Source organism: Salminus brasiliensis, chromosome 1 (assembly GCF_030463535.1).
Source record: "Salminus brasiliensis chromosome 1, fSalBra1.hap2, whole genome shotgun sequence".
Taxonomy (NCBI): Eukaryota; Metazoa; Chordata; class Actinopteri; order Characiformes; family Bryconidae; genus Salminus; species Salminus brasiliensis.
The window spans coordinates 25,253,004-25,272,927 of NC_132878.1; the positions used below are offsets into that span (position 1 = coordinate 25,253,004).

The following is a 19,924-nucleotide window of genomic DNA, read 5'->3' on the forward strand; positions in this document are numbered from 1 at the left end:
AAAATATGTGTAAGTATAGCAATTTTATGCTCGTTGGCAAAAAGGGAAATAATAATGTTAAAATAATAAAAGGAAAAGGGGGGTTGAAATGTAAGTGAAATCATTGCTGGGGTTTCTGAGGGCCAAAACGTGACTTTGTGATTTTTGACAGCGCGCTTCTGCTGCCCCCTTGTGGTCGCGCCGCGTCACGCCTACAACAACAGCGGGTCACCATTCATTACTGCGGCAGAACATAAATGACGTCATCGAAAAGCCACATCTTTCGGTCTCATGCACAAAGGACTTCATAATACAACATTACATAAATGAATGTGTTCAATTTGCATGTAAAACGATTAATCAGTTCTCCAAACGTCACGCCGAACCCAAAACATTGCATCCTGAGTCCAACCAGCCTCTCTTAATAATGTTCAAAATGCTAAGTTAATATTTATATTATTATTATTAGTAGTAGTAGTAGTATTATTACAAAAAGTGTCTCGTTTGGTGGTCTGTGTTAACCTAAAGGAGAGGGCGGGACTGGGCTTTAACGGGAAGCGCGTGACGAGACGAGAGCAGCGGACGGAAGTGCGTTCCATAGAGGAAAACTGGAGGCAGACGCGGTCGGGTCCGGTGAGGGAGACGGTAACCGTGATTCGGCCAGGTCGGGTCAAATATCGCTTTAAGCGAAAGTCCTCGAGGCGTGGAGGAGGAAAGCGATCCGCTTCGAGGTTTCACAGCCGAACGAGAGTGCGCGGCGGTAGCTGCAGCAGCTTAGCATCCAGCAGCATCCTCCGAGCCTTTAGCAGGTAGCCTGTGTTGGAGATGATGTTGCATGGGCTTTGGGGTGGAGGCCTTGTGCACTAGACTACAGGGAGACCAGACCTTTTGTTGGGGATCTACCTCCATGTAGGCCTCTGAATGCAATACTCACATAAATTGTAGATAAGATGTTTGATTTTTAATTTTGGAGTATTTCGTTCCACCTTAAATGGTGCAGCAATTGCGAGAAAGACTAAAGAAAGGAACATGGAACTGCTGCACCATTTAAGGTGGAACGGAAAATAATGAATTAAACTAGTAGGAGTTGGAGCTGAGGTCCTTAGGAGCAGAGTTGGTCATCAGTCACCTACGTGGATATATTATTGTCATCAGTGTAATTAATCCTCCAGACATGTGCTCATATTTCACATATTTGATTGTCTGTGGTGATAAAGGTTAATGTAGGTGATGTGATGAGATGTGATGTGATGTGACTACAGGCATGGTCAGCTGTCTGTTTTGGTCCAGCAAAACTTGCAGTGTGTGTGTGGTGGGGGCGCATGTTGATTGGTTCAGAGTAGAGGATTAAGGCTGAAGCCAGGGCCTTTCCAGTCACTAATAAAAGTAGATACAGTTAAGGACTAGACCAGGAGATGAATAAAAGGAGCACTCAGTGGAGCTAGACTTCTGAAGGAATTCCTCCTTGAGTAGTATAGGCATTTTCAGTGTATGCCAGTATGTGTTAGTTTGGGACACAAACTGCTGGAGAACTACGAGAGTTTGAATAACATAACAGGATACAAAGCAGACGTTCTCTCACATGTTCCAATGGTGGGATCCCTTTTTGTTGCTATATAAAGCCATTTTTAAAGGTTTATTTAAGATCCATATACCAGAGGTTTTCTATTACATAGGAATCATGGAGATGCAATCATGCGAAGAACCATGTAAACAACCATTTTTTTAATTGTCATTGTTCTTATTAGAACAATAACCTTTACTAAAGAACCCTTGAAAGACCCCTAGTAGCTTTATTCATTTATTCATTCTTATTGTGTTCAGTATGTTCAGTCATAATGTATAATAGCGGGAACCAGTGCTTTATTGGAACTATTCTTTTAGGTTTAGAGGATGAGCGAAGAGGAGAACCCTGCTGCCGAACCTATGCCAGTGCAGGATGTCCAGGGGGATGGACGCTGGATGTCACAGGTGTGTAAATGTCTGTGCTAATGGTCATGTGTTGTTGACTGTAAATAACTCACATCCACTACAGAGAACACACCTCACACAGGCATAATTACTGTGTATTTTCTGAATTTAACATATTGGTGGGAGGAGATGTAACATTGAATGGGGTGTTAAAAAGAAAGAAATATTGCACATTTTTGTATGTAATGTTTTAGTCTTTTTCCAGTTTTTACAATCAGAAAAAAAAATAAATAAATAATAAAAAAAAAAATATATATATATACATAAATATTTAAAAATAAATATTTTTAAAAAATTGTGCACTTAAATACCACATAACAAAAGTATTGTAAAGTAACAGGGGTGCCTAAAGGTTTGCACACGACTGTATGTTAAAGAATCATAGGTAAGTAAGGATTGTGAGCTCGAGTCGAAGCATGCATCATTTACATTTAATTAAGAAGTGTGCTACCCTGTTATGTGAAGGAAGAAAAAAATACATATTAATATCATATAATGATAAATACAACCCGTTAGAGGGAGTGCTGGGGACTGGGTTGTGGAGCAGTGGAACTGTGGTGTGTTCTCTGGAGTGATTGAGCTCCATCCAGTACCTTTTGAGAGGAGTGGGATCATTCAAGATCAGCATGAATGCAGTCACAGCCTCACAGCAATGTTCCAGTGTCCAGTGTAAAACTTTCCCATAAGAGTAAAGGCTGCTACTGCAGCAAAAGGGGACAGGCTCCTCCTCAGTTACTTTAAACATTGGTTGAGCTGGTGTCCATAAACTTTGGTTTATATTGTGTGTGTGTGTGTATATATATCCTCACAAGAAAATGATAATGAGACCTGTGTTTGTGTGTGAGCAGCATAACCGCTTCGTTCAGGAGTGTAAGGATGCAGAGCCTGATGTCTTGTTTGTAGGTGACTCCATGGTCCAGCTGATGCAGCAGTACGAGGTGTGTGTTTCAGCTGATTTTTCTGCTTGGTGTGTGGATTTGCCTCACATTTGTCTGTGACCTCTACTGCTAATTGGAATGGTCACACTTTCAGCACCTTCATATTGCCTTATTGATCAGTATTTATAAAGTGTTTATAATACTCTATAAAGTGTTCTTTATAGAAGTGAGACAGTACCACTGTTTCTGTTTCTACACTGATACTGAGTATCGGTTGGTACCAAGCTGAGTACACTAAAAATAATAAAGAGCTGAGGGACCTAAGAGAGATGTAAAAATCTGTAGTTGTACAGGTATGTATACAGAAAGTTACAGATGATATAAATACTTACAGAAAATGAACATCTGTACAGCTTTGCCAAAGATGACCATGCTATGTAGCAGTACTGTGTTGCAGTAATTGAGCTGTTTTTCATTGAAGCATTAGTAGGTTATCTTATTGAAACCAAAATTTTGCCCCCCTCTGATATCCCATCCAGCATTTTCTGCTGATAGCAGTCGTTTACCCACACTGATACACTGTCCCTTCTTCTTTGTTGGTTGTTATTTGTACAGGGAAACCCAATCCTACCCAAACTCAGCCTAAAAGTATCATTGCCAATAGAGGCCATTTAATATCACACTGGCATAAAGTGCAGGACTGAGAGCTGTATTGTGTAATGTCTATAACTAAGCGGTTTTCTAGGGGATTTTGTGTCAGAACAGGCAGGGGGAGACTTTTGCTCTAGCGCTGTTTAGTAGTCTGTTTTAGTCGTTTTTGAAAGATTTCAGTTATTATGTTAAGTGGTTTCATTTAACATAATGACTGAAATCATTCAAAAACAACTAAAACAGACTACTAAACAGCTGTTGCTGTTGGGATGTTAATTCTACCAATAGGAATAGTTTAGCAAATATTCTAGAAAAATCAAATGAACATTTGATTGATCAATGACCCCAGATTCAGTCACTGTTAGTCAGCCAAAACATATTTGATATCTGAAGCTTGTATCTTTAGTTCAGACTGGAAGATGCTAGGCTAATGTTGCTAACACCAGATCTAAAAATACTTTACATACCAAAAGTAAACCATACTAAAACAGCATGGATAGACATTTTTATGTATGTATGTATGCATGCGTCGCTGTGTTCATGTTTTATGCAATTATCTGTACTTTCTACTCCTCACATTTTAAAAATAGCCCTGTTACTATTACTTATTTCATTCTGGCACATTATTGTTCAAAAAAAAGAAAAAAAAAGAAAAAAAAAATCCAGATCCAGATATATCGCGCCATCCGGAAAGTGTGACATAGCAGATGTATGTAGTGTAGTATGAAGATGTCTGTGTCAGAGACTCAAGAAAACTCGAGTGAAATGTCCCAACTAAGCTCCACATTTACATTCCAATAAAGCTTATTAATAACAGGCCTCTGAGGTTTGACTTTTTGTACAATTATAATACTTATAGGCAACTACTCCTCATATTTTCCCTCCATGAAATGCATGTTAATGCTCAGTAGTACACATAGATACTCCTTTAATGTATCTGATATTACTAAAACGCATTCATTTTCAATGGGCAGATATGCAGCAGGTAGCCTAGTACATCTCAACATTTTTCAACATTATCAATTTAATATAACGTTATAGTCATTATGGCTTTTAGAAAAATGTTTTTAGGTAGGTGGAGTAGTGCACTATAGGCCCCTGTGGCGTGGCCTAAGCTTTTGGCCTGTTTTCCATACATTACTTTTACTTTTATACTTAGTTTTGAAACCAGTACTTTTACACTTTTACTTGAGTAAAAAGCTTAAGTTGATACTTTAACCTCTAGTCTTTTTAAACCATAGTATCTACACTTCTACCTGAGTAATGAATGTCAATACTTTTGACAGCTTTGGTAAAGAGTCATTGTGTGGGGAGAGCTTTAGCAGGGGAGCTGATGAGCTTCAGGGGCGCGTTCTAAAACTCCGGTGATAAGGCTTTGTCCCGATTGGCTAAAGTGGCTATGTGAGCAAGCAGAGGAGTCTGGGGAAAATGAGTATTGGGATGTTGAGCCACCCTAAATCACTGCAGGGTTAATTATTTCACCTCGACCACCCTGACAGACATCCATACTCATCTTAGTGTTTGTTAAATCAAGTATTCAGGTCTGTGGATAATAGAACAAGCATCTTAAAATTGACCTTGAAATGACTGCTAGTCATGGTACAAATTATGAAAATGTACTTCGTAGTTTGGTGTGTCCAGATGGGAGGGATATTATTAGCACATTGCTGATTGGTGGTTGTGTTTGGGTGGGCAGTATGTTAATATTAAAAGTGCTGTGCTGGGATTGGTTGTTGTGGCAGGTGTGGCGGGAGCTGTTTTCTCCTCTCCATGCACTGAACTTTGGAATTGGAGGAGACACCACAAGTAATGTACTGTGGAGACTGCAGAACGGAGAACTGGAAAACATCAGACCACGGGTGAGCGACAGAGAAGCGCTGAGAAAGAGAGAAATTATTATTTGTCAGTAATGTTTGAGAAACCTCAATACAGTGCCAGCAATAGTTAAATTGAGATTTAATAGGTGGTGAAACCTTTTCTGTTTATTTATAATTAGCATGTGTCACTTTAACTGTAACTTGAACAAAAATATGAACAAAAGCAGGGATCAAATTCATGCTTCATGATGACTACTGCTGTTTTTAGCTATGCAACATATGCTTATCTGTTTAAATACATGTCTGTATACATAGAAATGAACCTATGCAATCTAATTGCTACGCCACAGGTAACCACCATGAATATACAAAGCAAGGTACCAAGCTCCAATTTTCTGTAATTTGAGATTGGAGTTAAAAGTTACTGCAAATGCATTTCTGTTCGAAAGTTTGGAATCACTATTTTTAATAAATGTAACATCAGTTTAGCTGGAGATGCATGCTGCGTGTTAATAGTATTAACAAGCATTTAAGCAGACTGTGTTTACATTGGAAAGGAAGTAATTAAATGGCTGTCACACTGAAATTACTTGCATGTAATTTTTTTTTTTTGGGGGGGGGGGATACAAGGATTTTCCCCAAAAGTCAATAATTTAACATGTCATGATATTAACAATGCACTCTGATTAAAATAAGCAGTATTAGACATAGAAAATGAGATGTGTGGTTTATTTAATTTTGTTTCTTTCCCCTCCATAGCAGCTAAATGTTTTTACAACTTTCAACATTGCTTATCCTGCAATGACTATTGCACATGTGCACATTGTGATAAGGATGCTGGGATTTTCTGCAGCCCTACCATGAAAAAAGTGCTAATTTCTGTTTGTTTAGTAGCTAACAGATGGACTTGATGGCAGTGACTACATTGAGGGAAAAATAGTATCATATGATGTGTTCCTAAAATTCTGAACAGTACTGTGTAATGAAAAGCACTGGTGGCGAGTGAATGTGGGTGTTGTTGTTTCAGGTGGTAGTGCTGTGGGTAGGAACGAATAATCATGAGCACACAGCGGAGCAGGTTGCAGGGGGAATCGTGGCCATTGTCCAGCTGCTACACTCGCGCCTGCCTAAGGCCAAGATCGTCGTTCTGGTGAGGGGTGACCGTGTGTGTATGTGTGTTGTGTGGTTTTGACTACATTTGGAGTAAGAGGGTGAAAACAATGTACATTTTGATTTTTCATCATCGTCTTAATCCTGACCTGTCACTCAGGGTCTGCTGCCAAGGGGGGAGCTGCCGAACCCCCTGAGGGAGAAAAATTCTGCAGTGAATAATTACCTTCGTGCTGCTCTCCCTCGCCTGGGACCTGTGCAGTTTCTGGATGTGGGCGGAGGCTTTGTGCATTCGGACGGCACCATTTCCTGTCGAGATCTGTTTGACTTCCTGCACCTGACAGCCAGCGGCTACGGTGTTGTGGCCACACCCCTCCACGAGCTGCTTCTTCAACTACTGGAGGAAACGCCCCAAGAGAGGCGGGCCTCGCTTGTCTGAAGGAAATTGATTGGATATAGTATCTGTCAGTCTTTGACAGGGCGGGGCAAAAGTTGGTCACTTTCTTAAGCAGAAACTACCATATAACATCACACACTGTATGAGTAGTGTACAGAGAGACCAGATTTGTGAGAGAGAGAGAGAGAGAGAGAGAGAGAGAGAGATTACTAAGTCATTTCCCCAAATCCAAAATCTAATAGTTTGGAATGATGCAACAGCAGTTCCTGATTAGCAGGTCAAAGATGCATACAGTCTTCATTTAGAGCCATAAAACTTTGAGTCAGAAGTTTGACACCTTCTGTACTGTGCAGAAGTCAGAGACCACCCTTTATTTGTATAATTACCAGTTGTTGTTTTTTTTTTTTATGAGTACGAGATTGCTTTTTTTTATGTAAAGAATATTAGATATACGATAATCCAAAGGTAGAGTGTAGAGGTAGAGTGTAAAGAAATTAAGTGAAGTTTAGAAAACGTTTCAAAGAGACAGAGAAAATAAGAACCTTAACAATTGTCCAAGATCTGGTAGACTACCAACCCTGCCCCTATCAGATAAACAGCACTTAAAGTTTTCATCTTTGAGATGGAGAGAAGAAAATAAAACACTGTGGGAAAGGAAACTGATCACACTTACTCTCACTGATGAACAATTTGATTAAATCAACCCGCAGAAGCTGCTGCTGCTGCTCTCGCTCTCAGAACAACTGACCGACCACCCTGGTCTGTGCATGCCTCCACGTTATTGAATTAATTTGGGAAGACTTGGTTGGGAAGGTGAGACGTAGAAAGTTTTCCAGCCTCTAAGAAAGGGTGTGAAAAAAAAATCTCCTGTAGATTTCTGCTAAAAGCGAGTCTCCTGAAAAGAATAGAAGCCAAACACTCAAACATCTGATATTATTTGTAGTCGGTGAAGCTTCTGTATCACGTTCTGTTTAATATCTATTGTTGAACTTTTCTGACACTGAAAATGAAGGGTGCTCTGACTTTTGCACAGTACTGTAAAAAAAAGGTCAGGCTTCAATAACAATAAAACCTACATGGATTTATTTTCAATAAAAAAAAATTTAAAGAGTAAATGTTAATGAGAAAAGAGAATTACAACAAACACACCTAAGAAAACCTAACCCTCTAGTAGTGCTGCAAGTTTTCTTTTAGTTTTATTGCAATAGTTTAATTTATTTTTGTGGACTTTTTTCTTTTTAGGTACTAAAAGTAAAAGAAAACACCACTTTTCCCGGCAGTAAAAATTAAGCAACTCCCTGATCTTTTGACATGATTTTATTCTTGATTTATGCAATTCCAAGCAATTCCCTGCCGGGTGAATAAAAACGTTTTTGCTATTTAACTGGAAAGCGAAGAGAGTCAGGCAAAGCAGATGCAGTTTATCAATTTGTCCTTATTGTTTATTTATCAGATTTGTTTTATTAGTATATTTATTATCTATTATTTGTTAGTGTTTTTCCAACCAGTACTGCTCCTTTCTTCTATTAGAAAGGTGGATTGACCATTAATATGCATGAGCTCATTAACATAATGTTAACGAACTTGATTGTGATTGGCTGTTACTGCACATTTTGTGTAGTGCGGAACTGTTGCCAGCGAGTTTCATGAACCTGGCTTCTTAATTTTCTAAAAAATAAGCCTGCTTAGTCCTGCATATGTTGAGTTGGGAACCAACAACGAAAACTTAGTGGTTTTGGTGGGGTTAAAAGCGATTTTACAAAGTTGGGGGTACACAAACATGAACAGAGAGGTGAGAATTCATCGGTGCAGTGTGTGTTTGTATTTGTGAGGACAATGAAATGAAAAATGTCCTTGCAAAAAACGGTCCCCACAAGAATGTGAAAGACAAAAATGTGACGCTCTGTCTCAAATATTTGCATGTGTTTTGTATCAATAAATATTTATTTACTCTTTTAAGATAACCTTTAGGGTTTATTTATAGAGTCCTCACAAATACAGTACAGCACTGCGTGTGTATGTGTGTTTGTGTGACATCAGCAGTCTCTGCGCTGCCTCACACACTCATTAGCCGTATGAAGCTTTAATGTAGCACTGATACTGCCACCTTCTCTCTGCCTTCACACACACATGCACGCACACACACAAAGAAGTGTACCTGTTAATATTCACACACACTTTATCAGAAAGATCTGCAGACCTGTATGTGATAGTTTTGAGTATCTGAAGATGCTAAATGAAGATGCTAAGTCTAACGTTTCTCTCTTTATTATTTCTCTCTCTGACCTCGGCTCAGTTATCCTCTCTCTCTCTTCCCCCAAACAATAGCTGCAGTCTGTGTGATCCTCTCTCGCGCTCCCTCTCCCATCACTACTCACCATTTTCTTGTTTACTGCGTACAGTCGTTTCTCTGTTCCAGTTGACATTTGACCTGTATTTGAAACTGCTTAGCACTGGGTCACACCACACCATCAGCTAAGGTCACATTATGTGTATATGTGTGTGTGTGTGAGAGAGCGAGACCGTCAAATGCAGAGACCAATAATGTAAGACCATGCTGTCTTAAAGCTGTGTGTATTCATATTATTAAGTATGGGTGTTAAGTGTGTGTATGTGTGTGTGTGTTTGAGAGAGAGTAAGCATGTCTGAACATGCCTGAAGTGTGTTTGGAAACTGTGTGTGTGTGTATTAATAGTCTATGTAAAATCTTGTGTAGCTGGTGATGTGGTAAACAGAAATGTGTGTGTGTGTGTGTGTGTGTGTGTGTGTGTGTGTGTGAGTGTGTGTGATCATGTTCACTGAGCTTGCACTGTTTAGTTTAGCTGCACTGCCACACACTAAAGAAACATTCCATTAAAGGCGCAGGGATGTTACCTCAGCCTGTGGTTGTGAATGGCCTTTCTTCATTGTTAATATTATTAATATAATTGATTAATAATATAGGTGTTATCAAATGGGGGTTATAACAAGTTATATTTACACAGTTCCATGTGCTCCAATAAGAACGCAGTTTGTTTTATTGATAACATTTTTACTAGCACAGTCATATGCAAAAGTTTGGGCACCCCATTCAAATGACTGGTGTGTACTGAAGTGTAAGTATATGAACAGATCTCCTATTGGTACTTAAAATTGGCATTTTTACTGCCTTGAAAAAAATTATTAAAGGAATAGTGCAGCCAGATGTGCTAATATTGCTAACAAAGTAATAGTAGTAATAATAGTGCCTGATTAGCGTGATGTTGACCATTCCTTTAAATAATGTTTGCCACAATCTTTTTTTTTATTGTCTTAATAAATTTCCCCCCAATTTTCAATTCCCACCTACAAGTTGCTTGTAGGGTGAAAGCTACTGCATCTTTTTTCGAACTGTCACTAACATGACTGGACAGCCTTATGCGCTTGGAGAACACTAACCGCTAACAGATGCTGGCACTGGCTAGTGATTGGGGCCATCCAGTGCTTTCAGAGAGTAGGCAAGGTCACTTGTGCTTTCGACCACGGATGGCTGTGGCATCGCTGCAGGTTGAATCTGCTATGTCCAGACATAGGTTCATTCAGCAGTGAAGCACACTAATAATCAGAAGTGATTTAGAGACATTTGTTGTTCCTAAGTCATTGTAATAGTCAATTAAGTCATCTGCATTAAAATGTGCCTAAATGTTTTCTTTGTGGTTTTTTTTTTCAGTTTCACAACAATTTAGTCATTTAACTGAGAGGAGTATAATGTTTAATCATAAATGTATCAAAGTAAGCAGTAGATGTTCTATCAAATCAATATAAAAGCTTTCCTTGGTGGAGTTTGGTGTGATTAGTAGGTGGCACATGGCATGAAGAAACACTCACCAGGCAGTATGTTATTGGGCCTCCTTTTGCTCACAGAACAGCCTCAGTTCGTTGTGGCCCAGATTCTACAATGTTGTTCTAAGATGTTGGAAACATTCCTTTGGTATATATTTACTAGTGGTGTCAGTCTATTAAACATATAATGGTGTTCATCATAGTTTAAATTGCTAGCTAGCAATCTTTATATAAAAAAAATCTTTTATAACATCTCAGTGTAGCTGAGCCTTGATCATGATGAAGCTCTGACACAGAAGCCTTAATAGAGAAAATGCTTCAACAACTTTTATAGAGATAAATAGATGATCAGTCATTGTTGTGTGTGTGTGAGAGAGAGACAGAGAGATTAGGGAGGGGTAAATTAGTTATGAAATTTAATCCATATTTCAGAATAAATTACATGTAATCTACCCTCTGAGCTCAACAGTAGTGGCACTGTGTTTACATCGCTCATTGCTGTGGTAATGAGGCGATACACATGCACAACAGCACTTAAATAGGTTGTGGCATTCAAGCAGGGATTGATTTGTGTTAATAGAAGAAGATTTATCAGACCATGCTATGTTTTTCCAGTCTTCAGCTGTCCAATTTTGGTAAGCCTGTTGTCGACTGACTGAAGTGGAACCCTACATTTCACAGTTGTACAGAGCGGATATCTGGGTTACTGTAGCCTCTCTGTCAGTAAATTCAAATTCACCTGTATCTGTATAGAGCTTTTTACAACTGATGTCACAAAGCAGCTTTACAGGAATCAGTAAGAGGACAAGAGATTAACAAAACAAGCATAACCCTAATTCAAAGAAGAGAGCCAGAAGGTAATACAGACACGGGAGCAACCAGAAACACTGGCATCCGTCCACTCCTCTGTCCACAAACCTGAGCTATTACCTGCAAACGGCTGTCCATGAACCCCTGGATCTGCAACCTGTATTAGATCAGTAACCTGTAAAGGGAAATATCACCAAAAGAGTCCCAACCATTATCTTGAAGGTTGTTGGAGTTTTCTTTTTTTTTTTTTTTTAGTAATAAATAAATAAATAAATAAAGGCTCTTCTCCCAGCTGAGGCTTTCAGAATTTTGGGAACTAGTAAGAACCCTGTGATCACAAAGATGTGATAGTTTGTAATAGGAAAGAGGAAATAGGAAAACACAGGAGTGAGGCCATGTAGGGCTGTATACATATAATATTATATGATTTAATATAACAGTAGATTTTTATAATCAATATGGAATTTAACTGCAAGCCAGTGCAGTGCTGCTAGAATTGGTGTCATATGATCATTTTTCCTAGTTTTAGTAAAGATCCTGACTGCAGCATTTTGAACTAATTGAAGTTTACTGGGCTTCCTGCTAGAACCTCCATAAATGATGAAGAATAAGAATAATATATAGTAGTGCACTCTGTTCACCTGTTGGAGTGATCTCAGTGATCTCAGTAATTTGATATAAAGGTAAACGTGAGTATTTTTGACTTTCTAATATTTATTAGAGATTACATTTTGTTATAAACTACATAGCACGGTTACAAGTTTAGTAGCTATTATTAAGAATGTCAACACTTGACATTTTCATGCCCCTGGCAACAGCATTTATTTGTTTGTTTGTAAATTATAATGTTGTGTTCAATTTTCAAAAATAGCTACATAAACAGTTTTATATGTAATGTTTATTTCCAAATGAGAACACATCCTTGAATATTCTGCCTATGCCCCCTCCCACAAAATAATTGCAAGATTTAATTAATATCTGTAACAGTAAAAATGGGTACTGGGGAACACCTATACTTTTGGCCCTGAATTTACTTCTCTGTGGTGAATAAAAAAAATAATATCCTTTCAAAACTGTGGTAAACAGTGTCTCTTGCTTCAGGAGGCGTATTCATAACCAATTTGTTTAATAAGTTTCATTTTTTTTACTATCCTTAACCACTAGTGAACCTTCAGCAGTCATCTGAGGTTTATATGTAATGTTAATGATGGAAAAATAGAGGTAAAACTGAACAAATGCTTTCCTTGAGACAGTTTTTTAGGTCATTTAGGTCAAAGCAGAACATTTATAACCACAGCAATGCCTTTCTATGAGAGAGCTTTCAGACGCATTGAATAGAAAACACTTTAAACTGAGTAGAAATGTGCATGTGTGCGTGGCAGCTTCTGACGTTGGCTTAAGAAGTGAGGTACAGTGTCATCATTTTCTCAATGCTTTATTACCATGGATAGGCTAAAGGAACAAACTATCTGGTCTATGTCTCTGTGTTTTTCTGTCTATGTCTGTCTCTCATTCTTTCTCTCGCACACACACAAACACACATTGATACTGTACGTGTTCAGTGTGATTACATGTGCATGACTCTGAGCAATACGTGGAAATAATCCACATTCTTGGATACCTTATCAGTGCAGAGATGGCTGACTGTCAGCGCCCTTTGACAGTCAAAAAGAAACCTTATAGAAAAAAAAAAAATCAGTCAAGGAGCCAATCAGATTAGAGAGAATGATCAAATCACTGCTGCTGCAACCAAAGCACTCGTTTTCAAAGATGGACTTTTCAGTGGTGGAGAAACAGATCAAAGGTCACCAATTCACTGTTCTAAGCTAATGACTGCAGATAAACAGCGACATGCTGAAACACTGAAAAAGTGTCTCCTCTTACTCATATTGCATTTCAGTCCGAAACATGTAAATTAATTTGACGATAAAAGCTGTAATATAGTTATTACAGTAGTAATAGCACTCTGTAGTTCCAACCAGTATCCATTAGTAAAGTACTGACTGATCACAAATTGAGGCTTATTATATTGCATCATAAAACTCAATCAGGCCATTAAAGTGCCATTAAACATGTCATCTGACAATGCTTAGCAACAATGAGTAATTCAGTAATAGTAAATTTTGGGTGCCCAACTGGTTGCCTCTTAACAGCTGGCCAAGGCCAACAGATGAAAAACAATGGCTCATTTACATTTCTGAGACTATTATTATTATTATAGTACTATAGTATTAATGTGTGCTGCCTCTGACAGATTAATTAGTATAATAAATACATATTTTTATACTAGCTACACTATAAGCAAAAACATTATTTGACTCATAGCCACAGTGGAGCCTTACTGTGCACTATATAGAACCATTTTAAATGGTACTTTAAAGAACCACCTACAAGAGTTTGTGTGGGGAACAATTTAACCAGCAGAAGAACCGTCTATGCTTGAAATGGTTCTTTGTCATTCTGTATAGAAGCATTACTTTTACTGGAATGCTTGAAGAACCAACATCTTTCTTGAGTATTTATAGTATACTATTTATAGTATTTATAGTAGACTAATTTATAGAATTATTTTAAGTAGTTACTGAATAATAACTAAATGAGATTAATAACTACATAATTAAATATAATTAAGTTGAAGAGGGTAAAATAGTTGTAAATTGTCTGTTTTAGGGCTTCGTAAGTAATGCTTAGCACGACTCATGCTCAATATGCTGAAAGCATTTGACTATGTATGAAAGTAGTACTGAAAAAAAGTCATTTAAAGTAAATATATCTGATATTTTGTAATTTAATTATATCATATTGCATTGTAAAATTGTATAAATAATGCTTGAAACAAGTGAATGGTTCAACTAATACAGTGACTCAAAACAAGTAAAAAAAATCTAATAAAATATGCTGAATCATTTATAATATTCTTACAGCAGTCTCATATTCTATATAACATAATGGCAATATATATATTCTGACATATATTAGACAAAAGATGATATTTACATTGATTGCAGAGTGTTGAGTCAGCTGAGTAAATCTACTTTAATGTCATCATGTGTGGAATGGTGTGTGAGGGTCATCATGTAGTTTTTGACTGGCTGGAGGGGGGTTGGGTGTAGACCTACACTGATTAGTTCACAACAGATAGCTGATACAATTCATCACCTAACCTTTAAACCTTTGAACTTCCATGCAGGAGGACTGGAGTCCAGCTCCATCACACACCCACACACAGTGGCCGGCCTATATAAACCCACCTCCCCTGGTGCTTATTGTCACTCACCAGAGCACCACCTCTAAGGTAAGAACGCATATGAGCTACGGAGAAGAGAGGTAGAAAAAAGAAAATAAATGTATGCAGTCAGATAATCCAAATTAATTTGTGATCAGAGTGATCTGCTCTGTGTTCAGGTTTTTTTCTTCTAACAAACCAAAGCTGTTAGTTTGCTTTACTTAATTGGTAATCCAATCAAAACAATTTACCGTGTAGTGAATTTTAAGTCTAGGTGAATCCAGTTTACATTACAAAGAGTCACTGTCTTTGTATTAAAAACTGCTACAACAGAAATTACAGTGAGGCTGATGTTCTGCTACTGTTAGCTGGGCCTACTTCTACTGTGCGTTACAATGTTCTCTTTCTATTCATAGAACCTCAACCATGAAAGTTGTGGCTCTTGCACTGACCCTCCTCCTGGCCTTGGGTGAGTCTCTTCTTTATTTCCCAGCTGCCTCTTTATTTCTCTTTGTACTCCTTCAAATTAGCAATTCGTACCAGAACTAACAAATCTTTTAAAGCTGCCTAAAGCCTGAGTCTATCCTTTTCGGATTGTTCCCAGGCTCCCAGGCCCGTTCCCTGCAGGCCGATGCTCCCACCCAACTGGAGCACTACAAGGCAGCTGCCCTGGTCTATCTGAACCAAGTGAAGGATCATGCTACAAAGGCCCTTGGGCACCTCGAAGGAACTGACTATGACCTGTACAAGTAAGAGACAAACCCAATAACACATGATAAGAACTTGCTGATGTGAACCAAGAATGTTTTTTTATTTTATTTTTTTTTTTAACATTGGTGGTTAGCAGATGGCTCAAATTGACTGATTCATTGAAGAGAAGCCTGGGGGACCCAAAAAGTCTGGAGTGTGTTATCTGGGACTTGCTATTGCTCTAGAACTGTGTTTTACGATGGGTATCCCAAGCCCACCTGGGCCATCAATTGAGAACAAGCAGAAGTCTGAAGCTGCATCTGATGATGACGAAGTTGGAAAACAGTGGTCATCAGCTTTGTTAATGTGAAATCTACTGTTGGGCAGAGTTTAGCTCATATGCTGATCTCAGACACCTAAACTAGGTCACTAGGTTAGCTTCAAACTAAACTCAGGAAGGTCTGGCAGCAACTATTCAAGAAATTCAAGAATTCCCAATCCAGTCTTCAGGAACCCCCAGATGCTTCACAGTTCTCTATCCCAGTTTCAAGAACATTTGTACCAGATATTTGGTTCCTGAATGCTTGGTCAAGGTCTTTCTAATTCTGAGAAGTTGTTTATACTGCATTTGACTTGGCTCAGAAGTGGGAAGTCAGACCTTAGAATTAAGTCAGAAGTAGTTTTTCACTTTTGTAATTTTTTGTAAATAAAAAGCTGCTGGGCTGGGAGTAATAGCTCTAAAAGATAAAGCTAAACCTTGGCCTTCTCTCTCCCTCTAGGCAGAAGTTGACTGAGAGCCTGGACAACCTCCAGCAGTACGCAGAGACCGCTTCCCACTCCCTGACCCCCTACACCGCACACCTCGCTACAAGCACCAAGCAGGTGCGCGAGCACATCCTGTCTGAGCTGGAGGGTCTGCGCTCCCAGTTGGAGCCACACCGTGCTGAGCTGCGGCAAGTCATCGAGAAGCACCTGGAGGAGTACCGCAAGAAACTTGGCCCGATCTTCCAGGAGTATATCTCCGACAACCAGAAGGAGCTGGGGGCCCTGCGCCACAAGCTGCAGCCCGCTCTGGAGGAGCTGAAGCAGAAGGTGGAGACCAACTTCGAGGAGACCAAGTCCAAGCTGGTGCCCATTGTGGAAGCTGTACGTACTAAGATGAGCAAGCAGCTGGAGGACCTCAGAAACCTGGCTAACCCCTACGCCGAGGAGTACAAGGAGCATGTGCTGAAGGCTGTTGAGGACGTGAAGGAGAAGCTGGCCCCCCACACCACTGATCTACAGGGACAACTTGAGCCCTACCTGGAGACCGCATTGGCCTTCTTCAAGAACACCTTTTCAGCACTCCAAAACTGAGCTTCTTCTAAATATACACAGTCAGCACCACAGATTCATATGTTCACATGCATGCGATTAGTAGTGTGTGATGTCCACAACATTTTCCCATGATGCAAAATAATAAATATGATGACGAAAACCCAAACTTTTCAAGTGTCTTTTTCATATTAGTCAGTATTATCCCCCCACCTGAATTTCCCATGAAAGGGGCATAAAGTTTTTACAGAATAACTGATAGTAGATGTTGAATAATTTAGAGCAGTTACAGAATAACTGATAGTAGATGTTGAATAATTTAGAGCAGTTACAGAATAATTGATAGTAGATGTTGAATAATTTAGAGCAGTTACAGAATAATTGATAGTAGATGTTGAATAATTTAGAGCAGTTACAGAATAATTGATAGTAGATGTTGAATAATTTAGAGCAGTTACAGAATAATTGGTAGTAGATGTTAAATAATTTAGAGCAGTTACAAAATAATTGATAGAAGATACTAAATAATTTAGAGCAGTTACAGAATAATTGATAGTAGGTGCTGAATAATTTAGAGCAGTTACAGAATAAGTGGTAGTGGATGCTGAATAATTTAGAGCAGTTACTGAATAATTGATAGAAGAGTTAATTGATAGCTTAGAAGAGTTGGCTTTGGATACTAATCATTCATAGAAGATACTGAATGATTCATAGTATTTACATAATCATTTATAGCAGATATTGTCACTAAATTATAACTACATAAGATTATAATATAAGATTATTTTTTGTAGTTTTTTCAGTCAGCAATTAGCAAGCATCCACCAGCAGTGCAATGATAAGTTAGCGTAAGAGAGCGGATACAGTACTTTAACCTTTGAACTACTATGCCGAAGGGCTGAAGGGCAGCTTCACACACACAGTGACAGTCTTATTATAAACCCTCCTTCCATGGCGTTTAATAATACCCCCCCACAGTACCATGGTCTTACCTCTAAGTTAAGAATGCATTTGAGCTACAGAGGAGAGAGGCAGAAGAAGAAGGGAACAACATAAAAGGAGGATTAAGCAGTAGTCCACATTATTAAAGGAGACACTGCAACTTATCAACCTTATAAATAACGATTGGCTCTTCAGTTTTGTTCAACAAACTGTAGCTGGTAATTTGCTTTACTAACCTAATCAGAACAACTTACAGTGTCATGAATTTATCTGAACAGTGCTAAGACCAGCTGAACTAGTATAGTGATTTCAAAGTAGACATTATTTGTGTATTAACATCACTTATACAGTTTTAGTGAGGATTGATGTTTCGGTACTCTCTCCATTCCTGGAGCCACAATAAAAATCCTGCCCTTGCACGGAGCATCCACTTGGACTTGGGTGAGTCTCTTCTTTGATCCACATCTGTGCCTCTTTGTCTCATTTCTACTCTTTCATATTTGCATTTTAGTTTTTTTGACAAACACTGAATGAAGTTAATGGCAACACATTTGCCCCATGCAAGCTGTGTTACTACTAATGGAAGAAAAAAAAATACCATTATTAAATCTCTTAAAGCTGTTTAAAGCCAGAGTCTTACCTTTTTATTTTGTTCCCAGGCTCCCGGGCCCATTCCTTGCTGGCGGTTGCACTCACCTATCTGGAGCACTAGAAGGCAGCTGCCTTGGTTTACCTGAACCAGGTGAAGGGTAACTCTTCATAAGCCTTGGAGCACCTTCAAGGAACTGATCACAACCTGTACAAGACAGCCATGATGATACAATCCTGATAACACTGTATTATAACTTTCTGATATCACTAATTACAAGCATCAGTTAATGTTTCTTTAATGCTAACCACTGGTAGCTAGTTGAGGGACTTGAAGTGAAGCAGATTCATTGAATGTGAGAGGGGAAGTCTGGAGTGAAGTGGTTAACTTCAAACTGCTCGAAGAACAGCATCTCTCAAATAGAGTCCATGGGTACCCAGAAGGTCCACAGTTACCCTATTCCAGCTCTCAGCCCACCTGGGCAATTGATTGATATAACATTGATATAGATATAGATGTTTCCTGACGATCTCATCATGCAGAGTTTAATTCATGCAATCCTAAAACAGTGTTATACCTACATTTTTGTTCTATGCCTGTTCCCAGTAAAAAGAACCAGTGGCTTTTGAATGTTTGATCCAGGTGTGCTGACTGCTGATCTTGAGACATTAACCAGTGCCCAAACACTGTTGGTCTCACTTCTGAATGGCTAATTAATCACTTTAGGTATGTTGGGGCTGGAAATAACAGATACTGTAAAGGGACACCTTTACCAAACCACCACAATCTTCTCTTCCCCTCTAGTCAAAAGGTCACCCAGAGACCGGACAAACTCCAGCAAGATGCAGATACTGCTACTGATTTCCTGACCCTCTACATCATGCACCTAATTCACAACACGAAGCAGGTGTGTGAGCACTACCAGCCACACCATGCTGAGCTGCACCAGGAGGAGTACAGCTGTGTAGGAGCTGAAGGCTGCTCTGGAGGAACTGAAGCAGAAGGTGGAGTCCAACATGGAGGAAGCCAATTCCCTTTGCTCATCATGGAGACTGTCCGTACCAAGCTGAGCAAGCAACTGGAGGACCTCAGTGATCTGCCTACCACCCATGCTGAGAAGTACAAGAAATGTTATGAGGGCAGTGGAGAATGTAAAGGAGAAGCTGGCCCCCCACACCACTGAGCTACCTGATATCAAAGCTTATGACCATCCACAATACAGGACAAGCATTCTCACTCAGTCAATACCACATAGCCATTTTTCCTAATTTCATATCCAAGTGTCTTTTTACACCAGCAGATAAGGCCAGGTATCACTGAGTGTTGTCACAAAGCAGGACTGACCCAGACAACTGAAAAATATGGCTTTGTGAACAAGAGCACTAAACATTTACATCATACATGGTGACTGAGAGTCTGGACAAACTCCAGCAGTATGCAGAGACCGCCTCCCACTCCCTGACCCTACACCGCACATCTTGCTTCAAGCACTAAGCAGGTGCGCGAGCACATCCTGTCTGAGCTGGAGGGTCTGCGCTCCCAGTTGGAGCCACACCGCGCTGACCATCACTACAACGGTAGCAACATGCATCACCCTTGTACTGAGACTACCCCCATATTGAAGTCAAATGAATGATTTATTGTTCCGGTTGTCCACTTTTCATGCAGGGGCTGCAAAATACAAGCTACTTCACTGTTAAATAGCACAATCTTTTTGTTGGCAACACTGGTGATAACTGCAGCACAAGC

The 19,924-nt window shown here is 39.2% G+C and overlaps 2 protein-coding genes and 1 pseudogene across 2 annotated transcripts; all 3 read left to right on the plus strand.

The window, feature by feature from the left end:
- The first annotated feature begins 543 nt into the window (after positions 1-543).
- pafah1b2 (platelet-activating factor acetylhydrolase 1b, catalytic subunit 2) lies at positions 544-10,468 on the plus strand. Its single transcript, XM_072675555.1, has 6 exons — positions 544-788; positions 1,864-1,950; positions 2,799-2,888; positions 5,222-5,338; positions 6,324-6,446; positions 6,567-10,468. The coding sequence occupies exons 2-6, from the start codon at positions 1,873-1,875 to the stop codon at positions 6,843-6,845; spliced, it is 687 nt and encodes a 228-aa protein (XP_072531656.1). The 5' UTR covers positions 544-788; positions 1,864-1,872; the 3' UTR covers positions 6,846-10,468.
- Positions 10,469-14,454: 3,986 nt separating this feature from the next.
- Positions 14,455-16,698, plus strand: LOC140574368 (apolipoprotein A-I-like). The gene is made up of 4 exons (XM_072694176.1): positions 14,455-14,717; positions 15,057-15,109; positions 15,245-15,389; positions 16,110-16,698. Exons 1-4 carry the CDS (start codon positions 14,599-14,601, stop codon positions 16,684-16,686), a joined length of 894 nt encoding a protein of 297 aa, XP_072550277.1. The 5' UTR covers positions 14,455-14,598; the 3' UTR covers positions 16,687-16,698.
- Positions 16,699-17,951: 1,253 nt separating this feature from the next.
- Positions 17,952-19,443, plus strand: LOC140550081 (uncharacterized; annotated as a pseudogene).
- Positions 19,444-19,924: the final 481 nt, after the last annotated feature.